We start from the raw sequence: 13,597 nt of genomic DNA on the forward strand, positions 1-13,597 counted from the left end.
TGACCAATTGGAATTGAACTTTTTCCAGCACTACAACGATCACAGTCCTACTATTTATTTTTCGTTTGGCGCATTATAATGCTTTATTGAATTCTAGAATATTGATTAGTTTTTGTTTCTATAAAATGTCACATGGTACACTGAGAGGAAACAATCAAGAGGAATATGATTTTCAATGGACTTTCATAGGGAATGTAATTTTCTTATATTTTCAGTTTCATAGTATGGTTATAATTATAAAATAGGGTGGATGTGAGTAGAGAAGAATGATTTTATGGAAAATAATCAAAAGATGGTTGTTAGAATATTATTTTCTTAAAATGTTTCTTTTTCCTTTTTCCTTAGTTATGAAGTTCCCTCTGCCAATATGCTTTTAGATATTCATCCCACATAACTATTTGTTAATTGATAATTTATTTTTTGTGTTATTCTTAGAGTTTATTTGCAATGTATTATTCAGTCCTTTATTTTTCCATCATCTTAAATGTGTGGTTTATAGGAATAATTAACTTTTATTTATTTAATTTTTTTAAATTTTTTTTTTAACGTTTTATTTATTTTTGAGACAGAGAGAGACAGAGCATGAACGGGGGAGGGGCAGAGAGAGAGGGAGACACAGAATCGGAAGCAGGCTCCAGGCTCTGAGCCATCAGCCCAGAGCCCGACGCGGGGCTCGAACTCACAGACCGCGAGATCGTGACCTGAGCTGAAGTCGGCCGCTTAACCGACTGAGCCACCCAGGTGCCCCAGGGTGAAAGTTAAATTAATTAATTAACTTAAATTAAACTTTAACTTAAATTAACTTAAATTAATTAATAAATAAACTTTTATTTATTTATTTTATAATTATAAATAATTAATTAATAAACTTAAATTAACTTAAATTAAACTTAAATTAATTAATTAATTAACTTTTTATTAAAAGATTATCATCATTGCTCCTTACCTGTGAAACAATTAAATTTTGAAGAGCCACACTTAATCATGGCTGGGGATGAAGTCCTATTATACAATTCACAATCTATCCCCTTTTAAATGATCTCTCTTTGATGCCCATAGCTCAACAGAAAGTGGAAAAAGTACTTAATGATTTTGTATAACACAAGGAAAATATCAACAGATGCATCAATCTCAGGGTATCTCAACTTGAGGTGGGTTGGGTAAGGAGCAGAGATTATACAACAGAAGGGGGAGCTGAACCACTTTCAAATTCCATTATAACTCATGGCTCTCATTATTTCATTCAGTGCCCTTCATTCATTTCCAGGGGACTCACTGATAACCTATTCAGAGATAAATGTTAGTTTTGAGGATTACTTGCTATTTGAAGTTGACCAAGTCGTTCCTTCATCTTAATGCAGAAAATTAACGGGAGGTTGTGATAGAATATGCTTCCATTAATTATTCTTCTTTGCAACACACATGTGGGATTAGTCAAGGAACGGGTGGTTTGTGAACTCAAAAAATTCTACTTTCCTCCAAGTATATCCTTAAGAGACATTTCTCAGATAAACCAATAAGATTGATAAAAGAGAGCCATGCTAATTGAATCAGGTCTGAGGCCCCAGAGCCTCAATGAGTTTGGGTCGGAGCTACTCTATATCCAGTTTACAGAACAGATTGCGTACACCTTGCCTTGTCTCAAGTAGGGATTCCCAGTAGTAACTTGAGATTAGCATGGTGAGAGTAGTTACAGTATGGAAATTGATGACTATTACAAGTGAGGGTTTTGTTTTGCTTTTCCTAAAGAAAAGCCACCTCTGTTCCCAACCCTTGTCAGACTTCACCGGAATGGCAGCTCAAAAGGACTCTCAGGAATCATAGTGAGAAAACCATTCATGTTGAATAGCGATTATTCTACATAAAATGTGGGAATAGATAAACCCCTTTTATTGAAACAAAGTAAGCCAATGCTAAATTAGAAAATTCTGCTAACAGTCCCACTTTTCACTCTTTCCAAGCTGCTAAGAATAAGCATGTTTTTTCTGTTGTAAAGCAGTGTGGTATAAGCCAGGGCTTAGTAACACACATCTGGAGCTGACTCCGTGAAATAAAGGGAGTAGTCGGTACTTGAGACATATTTCTATAATGTGGTTTCTTACATCTGGTGTTGAGACCAGAGCAGCTCCCTTAAATAAAAAAATTGTCAGATGAGTGATCCTTAGGGAGTAAAAGAGGCAGGGTGGAGGAAGACCTCTGGAACTCCTTCTGGAAAAGCAAACCTCCCAGATTTAGTCCCTCCACCCTTCACTGAACAACACACCATGAAGTCTCAGCTGTGTGACTCAGAGTGGCCAGTGTCTGTCTCTTCCCTGGGCTTCCAGGGTTTAATATCCCACTGATGTAGCCAGAAGACCTACAGCCAAGTGACCCAAAGCATTCCCTCTTTTCTCGGGTTAAAAATGTTGCTTCTGAAGACCTCCCAATGAAGAATCAACTGTCATTGCTGTATTTTATTTTCCTACACAGTAGTTCAGTTGCCAGGTCAACCTCATAAATACATGACTGAATTCTTAAAGAAATGACAGGGGCAGACATTGTATACCCTCATTCCAATGTTCCTTGTAGGTGATTCTTTTAAAGCAGGGTGGATAGCTATGTTAGCAAACTGCCCCAACTAGCAAGCACAAGTCAGTGGGAAGAATCCTGCCAATTGTGTCATAATGTTTTTCCATAAGTGATTCAAGTTTGTGGAAGAAACAAGACACCTTTGGTATGTTGCAAAGGGCAGCCAAAGACTGCAGATTCTCTCTGTGGCTGAGCTAACATATTACATTATTCTGTTGCAACGTGTATAAAGCTTCTGTAGAAAATTGTTTTTGCTTATGCTATCGTGTTAAGCAGAACCTAATAAAAGTGTTCTGTTTTAATATCTGTTTATAACTGGACCAGAACCATCTGCTTTAATCATTGTGCTTTACAGGTCTGGTACCTGGTGCAGCAAAAGAACACAGAAACTTCATGACCCACCTAGTTAGTGTTGGCAAGAAAAAAGAACTTTATTGCTGGCACTTGTGTTGATTCCATGCATCTTTTCATGGTTCTTACATTAGAAATATTTCTATTCTTCAAGGATGTTTAAAACACTGTGAAGAAAGTTTACAATAAAATATATAAGGCATATAGACATGAAAAATTCATTATATGTTGTTTCATATCATTATTCAAGACACATGAATAAAATAGACAATAAATATTATTGAAGTCCAGAGGACAGAAAGACTGCCATGGGATAGCCTTCTCTAGAGAAGGCATATAAACAATAAGAGACTGAACTGGCCCTGAAGGCAGTTGGATTTGGATAATTTAGGTTAGGAAGGAAGGATGTTTCAGCTTACATTATAAGGCAAAGATAGAAATTAATAAGTCCTTCTAGAAGCTCTGTATGAGCTAATAGGACAGGAGCAGAGCAGTCTTGTCGGCAATGGAGGATAAATGCAAATAGGATGAGGACCAACTGGTGCATAAAAGTACAAGTCTTCAACTATGTAATTCTTTAGGCTTCAAATAAAGGGTCTAGACTACCAAGGGTTTCAGCAAGGGGATCACTTTCTCTCAGAATACAAGTTTCAGAGATCAATGCCAGAAACTAACCCAGATTCTGGAATGCCAAATGTCCGTGTATTTATCCATATATCACTCATCTTTCAAGTGTTAGGTCAAGTTCTTCTTGACCATGTCTGTCTCTCCTTCTCTGACTAGTTTTGCCTTTATTTTCCAGTCTTTAATCTCAACTCCTACCGCCTTCTTCTACTTTGTGCTCTATGACCCAGCAGTGCCTCAGGAATTACAGTTCCTTAAATATTCCAACATTTTTATCCTATCTTTAAACCTTTCACCAACCCTGAAACCCTTAAGTTCTCTACTATTCTGAATTCATTTAAAATATATTTGCTCTTAAACATATATGACAACTGATCACAAACCAACATTTGTTATTTATTTTGTTTGTCTTAAATTATTATTATATGACTTAATTGTTATTTTGCTTTGAATATACCCATCTTCCTTACTAGAATACTTCTTTCTAGAAGATAATGGTAGCTTCTTATTCTTATGTCTCCTACTGGGCACATCAAAATGCTTTTTGACTAAAAGGTGAATAAAATTAGTCGGTTAAGTGTTGGACTCTTGATTTTGGCTCAGGTCATGATCTCCCAGTTCATGAGATTGAGCCCCGTGTCGGGCTCCATGCTTATAGTGCAGAACCTGCTTGGGATTCCCTCTCTCCCTCTCCGTTTATGCCCCTCCCCCCCAATTAAAAATTTAAAGAATGTGTTCAAAGAATGGAGATATTCTATTCAATATATTAATATTGAAAACAAGGATCATGGGTGTGCTTTGTGAGGAGCATCAGAGGATGGAAGACATCAAGAATACCTAAAAATAGGAAACAAATTAGGTGAGGATGACAATTGCTGATACGTCCTTAACATGGCATTGTTATTGTTCCCAGCATTTCACCCAGCACTTTAGTAATCAAAATACTTAAAATGTCTTTACTCAAAAAAGGAGTGCCTGTCACTGCTTGATAAACAGAATGCTAGAACTGGAGAAAAACAACTTGAGGTTTAATCCAAACTACTTAATGAAAATTTGCAGAGCTAAATCAGCTTTCTAAAGAGGGGGACACCAGCCTCATTTGTGGACAGAGGCTTTGTTTTATGGTAGTACGTGGATGTTATATTTATCTGGAGATTTTAGTACATATGCTTTCTCATATCACAAAGCAAGGGATAAGTTAGTTGCATCTTATTTGTATTTGGTAATGTTACACTGAGCAAACTTGCAAGTCCAGATACAGAATCTGCAAAGGGTCATCCATTTTTGTTCTTGTCACCATTGTTCTCACTCACCCTGTGTCTTATCTGTAAAGTTTGTGCCACGAATCAATGAAAAAAAATAATTATTGTCAAAAAGAATTCTTTGGTAATTTCAAAAATAAAAGCCTACCAGGAAACACTTGTTTCTAAGCAAGAAGTTCATTGTGACTATAAAACAAAAGTCCCAGATAGGGGACATTTGAATGAATATAAAATAACTGATTAGAGTTGTGAGTTGATTTATTTGGGTTTCTACAGTTTTGAGCACCTGAAACATAATTTTAACCGAATTTCAATTAAATAAGGCCAAGAAACCAGACACTTCTAATTTAATCACCTTATCACACATGAAAATTGTTAACTGGAAATTATATAAATTGCTCAGTAATATATGCTAACTTTGGATCTTTCTGGAACCTACAAATGAGAATGTTTGCAAATATTTAAAGAGACATCTCAGCTTAGCAAACCATAATTAGTGGTGTTTTATGAGGAACTGGAACTATTTGAATTGCCCGTGCATTTGGTCTTTCCATTTTTTCATTCAGTGAGCAATGTATTTCCCTTTTTCCACTTTGTGTGTGGAATGAGGGTAGAAAACACCCATAATTCTACGCTTTTCAGAAGTATGGAACATATGCATCAGTTTAGAATACCCTCAAGTGAAATTCTTTGTCCTCATTTGGTCTTTTTTGTGGGCAATTTATAAACATGTATATTTAAATATAATGCTTTTTCCTAAAAGAAAAGCACATGAGCCCCAGATGAAAGTCTACTTAATGGGATTATGAACGGGGAGGCTTAGTTTTATTATTTGTCTCATTATCTCTCCTTACTGAAGTCAATTAATTGCTCCTTGTGCCTTTCTATAAAAAAAGAGCTATATTTACTGGTCCTGTAAAAAGTTCTAGTAACGTTAACTGGTCAAAGTGAGTCAAAAAATTGCATTCAGTACGATAGAGTCTAAATGAGTGAGGCAACATTATAATTTGCTGAGAGTTATTTGCAAATGTGAGTCTGCCCAAGGATGCTGGTCCAGAGGCACTAACATTGTGGGAAAGTTGTTGCAAGGGTTTAACCTAGAGATCACCATGTTTTGGGGGACCCCTAAAGTTATTTTTTCTCTTTTTATATTGAATTAACATTAAAATTTTGGCAGATTTCACATAAAATTCCACATTTCTATCTTCTGTTGAAATCTGGCCACACCAGGATGTATTCCTGCATAGGAGCAATCAGCTAGAAATGAGTGTTCATTGCCACTCTTGAAAAGGTATAACTTGGGGCACCTGGGTGGCTCAGTCAGTTAAGCCTCTGACTTCGGCTCAGGTCATGATCTCACAGTCCATGAGTTTGAGCCCCGCATCGAGCTCTGTGCTGACAGCTCAGAGCCTGGAACCCACTTCAGATTCTGTGTCTCCCCCTCTCTGTACCCCTCCCCTGCTCATGCTCTGTTTCTCTCTGTCCCAAAAATAAATAAAAACATTAAATAAAAAAAATTAATAAAAAAAGAAAAGGTATAACTTTCCAGTATGTTACTGACCCATTCCATCCTGCTGTTTGCCATAGATTTGCTATTGATCAGAAAGTTTGCTTTGTTGATTTCTTTTTACCTTGTACCTCTCTAAAGGGAATAAATGAAAACTAGAAAAGAAATGGTCTTTTTCAAGAAAATATGACTAAATATTTTTTTGTTTCTAAAAGTAGAAATATTGACAGGTATTTATTTAATAGGGTTACACAAATAATGTTTGTATGTGTTAAAGATTATACCAACAGCTTTGCTTGTATAACTTAACACTTGGATCCTATTAGTGGATAAGTTTGAGTTCCAAGCTTCAGAAGCTCCCAGCCTGCCCCTGAGCTTGGCCTCAGATACCCTATAAATGGAATCTTCTCCCCAGAAGCCCTTGTCATGCGCTCTTTCCAGAACTGCTAAAGCTGTCCAGCAGTCCCTTTTCAGTTATTATTGCTGTCTAGCTGCCTCTTTGACCTTGATGCTCTGAATCTTTCCTCTCCTGGCCAGAACTGAAGCTCTTGTTTCATACAGCCCCTGCACCAAAATTGAATGCCAGATGTAATAGAGTAATTCTCTCAATAAACTGCTCTTTGTTGAATATCTACTCTTTATCAGCTGTGTTGTAGCTCTGAGAGTGAAACGATGAACAAAATATACCCAGTTCAGGTCAATACATACCTTACATTCCAGAGGGAGAAACAAACAATAGACATACAAACAACAAATATATAATATACAGTTAGGTAAGTAGAGCTGTGAAGAAAAATAAAGCTGGTTAAGGAGATAGAAAGTAGAGATGGAGATGGGGAACTATTTTTATATGTGTTACCTTTAAAGAAGTAACTTTTGAATTGAGAACTGAATGAGGTTCAGAATGGAGTTATAGGGAGAAGAGCGTTCCAAATGGGTATAGCCAGTGTCAAAGTTCTGGAGCGGGAGCGTGCTTGAGACTGAAGAAGAGCAAGAGGTACTTTGGGAATGGTAGATGAAAGCCAGACATATAGGAGCTTAGAGACCATGCTAAGGGATGGGAATTTTATTCAAAGATTAATGGAAGTCGTAGCAATCTTTTCTAGAAGGGAATTATCAGTTCTCATTTTCCACATCCAATCCAAGTTCTGACTTCAGAGATCCCTCTTTGGGGAGGAAAGAACCATATGGTTCTCTTGTATTGAATTCAATTCTGATTGAATCTGATAATGATAACCTGTTTTAGCCAGTGATAGTACTAGATTATATCCACAAGTGTGCCCCCCCACCCCTAACAACACTGTCACTGGCAAGAATAGGAATAGAAAAGTGACATATGGGAAGCGTAAAAAGTTATATATAAAATGGCATCAACTGCTCTCCAAAAACAAACGGAGTAGGATAAGTGGACTTAGCCTTGTTCAAGTGGTCAAATTGTACACTTTTTTAATTCATTTGCTATAGATAGTTGTATATATAGCCATGTTGTTTTCTCCTCAATGAGTAGCAAATATGATGGTTCATCTTACGGTTTTTTGACTTTACAATGATGCAGAAACAATACAAGTTCAGCAGAAGCTGTAATTTGAATACTTAATTTTGATCTTTTCCCAGGCTAGTGATTTCTCCTCTCTGGATGCTGGGTAGGGCAGCGAGCGGCAACCCCCAGTCTTGTGATCACAAAGGTCAACAACCCATACACTTACAGCCATTCTGTGTTTCACTCTTAGTTCAGTCAAAAAATTACATGAGCTATTCAACACTTTAGTATAAACAAGCTTTGTGTTACATGATTGTCTCTAATTGCAGGGTAATGTATGTGTTCTGAGCACGTTTAAGGTGAGCTCAGCTAAGCTATGATGTTTGGTAGGTTAAGTGTATCAAATACATTTTTAAATTACAGTATTTTCAATTTATGATGGGTTTGTCAGAATTTAAACCCATAATTGTAAGTCAAAGAGGATCTGTGCTTACAACAACTTGAGCTTCTAAATATTTTGAAAAGTGGAGGTCTTTTGGTTATTACTAAAAGGAAGTAACTATTTACTAATTTGGTTCTTTTTAAAATATTTTATTAGTGCCCAGGAGGAGCATTTACGCCCAATATGCGGACCACTAAGGAGTTCCCAGATGACGTTGTCACTTTTATTCGGAACCATCCTCTCATGTACAATTCTATCTACCCAATCCACAGAAGACCTCTGATTGTTCGTATAGGTACTGACTATAAGTACACAAAGATAGCTGTGGATCGAGTGAATGCTGCTGATGGTAGATACCACGTCCTGTTTCTCGGAACAGGTAAGTATTTGAGCTCAAACTATACTTTAATGTGTAGTCAAAGAGCATAATAGGCCAGGACCATAATATTGGAATCAGAGAGACTCCAATGGTATTTCTGTCTGATTCTCACTGAGGTATTTAATGTCTCAATGCCTGTTACCACATCTGTAAAATGGAGTTAATAAAACAAATTACTGTATAGGCTTATTATGAGTAACTAGTGGAATAATATATGTAAAGCACCTAGAAGAGTCCCTGGCACATATTATAGTGAAATATAATAATTATGAGCTGAATGAAAGTATGGGAAGACTTTTAAGCATGGGTTAGTGTTTCTCTCAACTGAACCAAATTCTGCAACTTTTAAAAAAATTTTTTTTAATTTATTTATTTCGAGAGAGAGAGAGAGCACAACTGGAGGAGGAGAAGAAAGAGAGAGAGAGAGAGAGAGAGAGAGAGAGTCCCAAGCAGGCTCCACACTACCAGTGCAGAGCCCATTGGGGGACTCGAACCCATGAACTGCAAGATCACAACCTGGGCCAAAGTCAGATGCTTAACCAGCAGAGCCACCCAGGCACCCCTGCAACTTTTTAATAAATACACGGAGTCATTTTCCAGTGATAATGATAATGGTAGATGGTTCTAGATAACATTTAAAAGTGAATTTAATAACAAATAAAGATAGGTTTTTTTTTTAAATGGTAGTATTTTAATATGTATTTTAGTGGTAGTATTTTAATACATTCACAATTGTAGTTTGCCAATTTACTTTAATAGACTAGTTGAGTGAAAAATACTCTTGTTTGTAGACCTACACGAATGTGGAATGGCTGACCTTGTAGCAGGAGTTCTCAAAATGTGGTCCGCAGACCAACAAAATCAGTATAACCCAAGAACTTGTTAGAAATACAGTTTCAGGCTCTAGTCCAAGAACTCTAGGGATAAGACCCAGCGTCTGTGTTTTAACAAGCCCTCCAGGTAACTTGATATACACTAAAGTTTGAGAACCACTACTCTAGAGAAAAAAACTAGTTTGACAGGCAGTAGTTAACATCTTTCAAACATTCCTGACTACCTTGCAGGAAGTGATGAAATCTCTTTACCTATAATATCAGAGCTACTTCATGAAATTAGGTAATTTCTCTACTAGTTTCAGAAATAGATCTAAAATGTGTCTGTAAACCTGATTTATAAGATGTGCTGTGGTGCGGGGGTGCCTGGGTAGCTCAGTCTGTTAAGTATACAGCTGCTGATTTTAGCTCAGGTCATGACTCAAGGTTTGTCAATTTAAGCCCTGTGTCAGACTCTGTGCTGACAGCATGGAGTCTGCTTGGGATTCTCTGTCTCTCCCTTTCTCTCTGCCCCTCCTCTGCTCTCTTTCTCTCTCTTTCTCAAAAATAAATAACTAAACATTTTTTTAAAAAAACAGATATGCAGTTGTGCAATATGTATTCTGAGCTTTCAGGCTTCAATCAGTTTAAGATGTGGATATTTTTTCTTAGCTAAATAATACTTTCAAAGTGTGCCTTTCTTATGAAGTTCTTATTTTGTTCTTACACTTAAAACCCAGATCTGAATCTTTTAGTCTCATGTAATTTCAGTTTGTACTGGTCTGAGGGCAAGAATCTGCTGACATGTACTATTTGGCATCCTGCTTCACACCTGGACATATCTGTGTTTTTACTGATCCTCGCTTTGCTTGCCCTGAGAAATAATCCTTCCTTCCCAGATGAATCATTCTTCAGTGTTCTCAATTTTATCCTTTCCTGCTATCTCCAGGACCTTTCTTTATCACTTATTTTCTTATTCACTTTATTTGTTCATTTCATTCTCTACTATATCTTTGGCTTGGAAACCTTACACCAGGATACAAAACTAGACACCTCCACCTGTTGCCATCCCTGCTGTTCTGGCGATTTTGCCAAGGTGTTCAGTGTCCTCATAAGAAAATCCAATGACCTTAAACCAATGAAGTGCTTCCCTTTTCTCTTCGCGTCACGTGGTATTGCAGAATCTCTATTTACCTGCTGCTTCGGCCACAAGTAATATACCTCCCTTCTTTCCCTGGCAGTTCTGTTTCCTTCATTAGCCTAGCTTCCTCCGGCTGGTGAGCATAGGTATTCCCGAAGGCTCTGTCCACAGGCCTCTTCTTTTTACATATTCTTTGGCCATCTCATTTATTCATGTGCTTTTAATTTTCCATTATGTACAAACAAATCCCAAATGTATATCTCTAGTCATTGCCATTTCCAGAGCTCAATATTTGCATTTACATCTTTTAAAAAAATTTTTTTTAATGTTTTATTTATTTTTGAGACAGAGAGAGACAGAGCATTAATGGGGGAGGGTCAGAGAGAGAGGGAGACACAGAATCTGAAGCAGGCTCCAGGCTCTGAGCTGTCAGCACAGAGCCCGACGTGGGGCTCGAACTCACAGACCGTGAGATCATGACCTGAGCCGAAGTCGGACGCTTAACCGACTGAGCCACCCAGGCACCCCATCTTATTTTTTTTTTTTTGTATTTTATTTTATTATTTTTTTAAATTTTTTTAAAAGTATTTAATTCCAGTTAGTTAACATGCAGTGTTAAAGTTTCAGGTGTACAATATAGGGATTCAGCACCTCCATTCATCACCCTGTGCTCATCACAGCAAGTATACTCATTAAGCCCCATCACCTATTTCACCCATCCCCTCGCTCACCTCCCCTCTGGTAACCATAAGATTGTTTTCTATAATTAAAATTCTGTTTCTTGCTTTGACTCTGTCTCTAGTTTTCTTTGCTTTTTTTGTTTTGTTTCTTAAAGTCCACATATGAGTGAAGTCATATGGTATTCATCTTTCTCGGTCTGACTTATTTTGTTTAGTATTATACTCTCTAGCTCCACATTGTTGCAAATAGCAAAGTGTCATTCTTTTTTATAGCTGAGTAATATTCCATCGTGTGTGTGTGTGTGTGTGTGTGTGTGTGTGTGTGTGTGTATATATATATGCAAATACATTCATCACTTGATAGACACTTGGGCTGCTTCCATATCTTGGCTATTGCAAATAATGCTGCTATAAACATAGGGGTGCATGTATCCTTTTGAATTAGTGTTTTTGTATTCTTTTGGTAAATATCCTGTAGTGCAGTTGCTGGTTCATAGGGTAGTTCTATTTTCAAATTTTTGAGGAAACTCCACACCGTTTTCTGCCAGTTTACATTCTCACCAATAGTGCATCGCATGTTCCTTTATTTCCACATCCCCACCAACACCTGTGTTGTTGATTTACATCTTACTTTTAGAGAACACAGATTGTATAACTCCTTAACATTTCAAACATCATGCTTCAAACTCAACTTACCCACTCCTAAGACTCTCAAACTCTCAGACTCTTAATCAAGTCTCCCATATTTGTATTCTTACCACACATTCCTTTCAAGGTTCTGTTTGTCCTTGATATGCAATCTCTCTAGGCATATCACAGTGCCTGGTAAGCTCAATAAATATTTGTCTAGATGAATTGAATATCATGACTATATACATTGCTACTCATATAATGAAGTGAATTCATAACTATTTGCAAAAGTTATTCTTCATTTGCATATACGCTGTGTTCTCCAAAGATGTAACCTCCATGTGGAGGACTTTGAAGAGTTGCTTTTAGCCTTGGCTCAATCATCTAACATGGAGTTTGCATTTAAAAAAAAATTCCTTGAGTGAAGTGGTAAATTTTAGAGTCCTTCTTCTCCCTAATATCTTATATCACTCATAAAAAATGTTTTGTTTTTTTTTTTCTTTTGGAACTTGTGTTAAAAGTGGACTCTGATGTCACAGTTGGGTTGTTTTCTCATGAAAGTCTGCATAAAATATGTAGATTTAATGGATGGAATTTTCAAGTCTTTATAAACTGTGTAGCAGTTTATTCAGATAGAAGGCAGTAAAAAACATACTTTTGCACAAATTCTTTGGCTTTCCTTACTACATAAGTATCTGGCACTTTTACATAGACTTTTTATGTTGGTATTTAAACATTTGTGTCATTTTGAAAAACAGTGTTTAGGGATATGTTTTTAACTGTACTGAGATGTTTCCCTAATGATTCCTTACAAAGCCACATGAGTCTCTGAAAGACTCTCCTCCAACAGGAGAGTACATGCTATGATAGTACCTCTGCCGACAGTATCTTTCTGAAGAGATGATAACTCACTTAACCATTGGATCTTGTCCCCATGGTCCTATCAATCTGCACTGTAATTTAGAAGCAGTGATTCCAATTTACCTGAAACTCTAACAGCCAGTATATTGGTATAGAAATATTTGTTGCCCAGGTAGTTTTTGGATCGCTGGCAAAACTTCTTCAAAAGAGTCTTCAGTGCTTGTTTGCTACTAAAAATGAACAGAATAACCTTTTCTGAAATGGAACTTGGGAGAATTACAGGTCACTGCTCCCAAGGGTTTCTTACCTTGTGTATCTAAATATCTTAGGAAGGAGATAAGATGTCATGGTGTTGCCAACTCCCTAATTACCAGAGAGCTTTTCAGCTGTTATAAGTAAATAATAATATTGCAAATACTGCCAGAGGCAAGCTTCTCTAGCGGCTTCCTTTTCTCTTTACCGTTATGGAAAATTCAGAGGAATTCAATGAAGACATTAGCTGTCAAAGAAGATGCCATTAAAAAAAAAAACAACTTAAAACTTACATGACAGTTAATTGGAATGAAAATAGGATATTATGTAACTGTATTCACTTTGAATATTGTGAATGATTTTGTAACTCCCAGAATCTCCATGGTAGTTATGTGGGTCCAATGCCTGGTAAGAGTTACAATTAGCCCCTTATAGTGTACTATACTGGCTGAGTTTGAGAGGCTGATAATCTTACTCTCCACTTGCCTGGAACTACTTCATTATATTTTGTGTATTGTCAGATTCAAAGACAGACAGATAGATAAAATAATAACTGAAAGAAAGAGAGGGAGGGAGGCAAAAAAAGAAGGAAGGAAGGAAGGAAGGAA

At 36.9% G+C, this 13,597-nt stretch overlaps 1 protein-coding gene across 1 annotated transcript in view; it reads left to right on the top strand.

Annotated features, from left to right (window-relative positions):
- SEMA3C (semaphorin 3C) overlaps positions 1-13,597 on the top strand; it is a 177,511-nt gene that overhangs the window by 117,853 nt on the left and 46,061 nt on the right. Inside the window, exon 12 of the mRNA XM_058725269.1 lies at positions 8,391-8,613. Coding sequence (XP_058581252.1) covers positions 8,391-8,613 — 223 coding nt within the window. The remainder of the gene's footprint in view (positions 1-8,390; positions 8,614-13,597) is intronic.

The sequence above is a fragment of the Neofelis nebulosa genome, chromosome 4 (genome assembly GCF_028018385.1).
Source record: "Neofelis nebulosa isolate mNeoNeb1 chromosome 4, mNeoNeb1.pri, whole genome shotgun sequence".
In the NCBI taxonomy this organism is placed as follows: domain Eukaryota; kingdom Metazoa; phylum Chordata; class Mammalia; order Carnivora; family Felidae; genus Neofelis; species Neofelis nebulosa.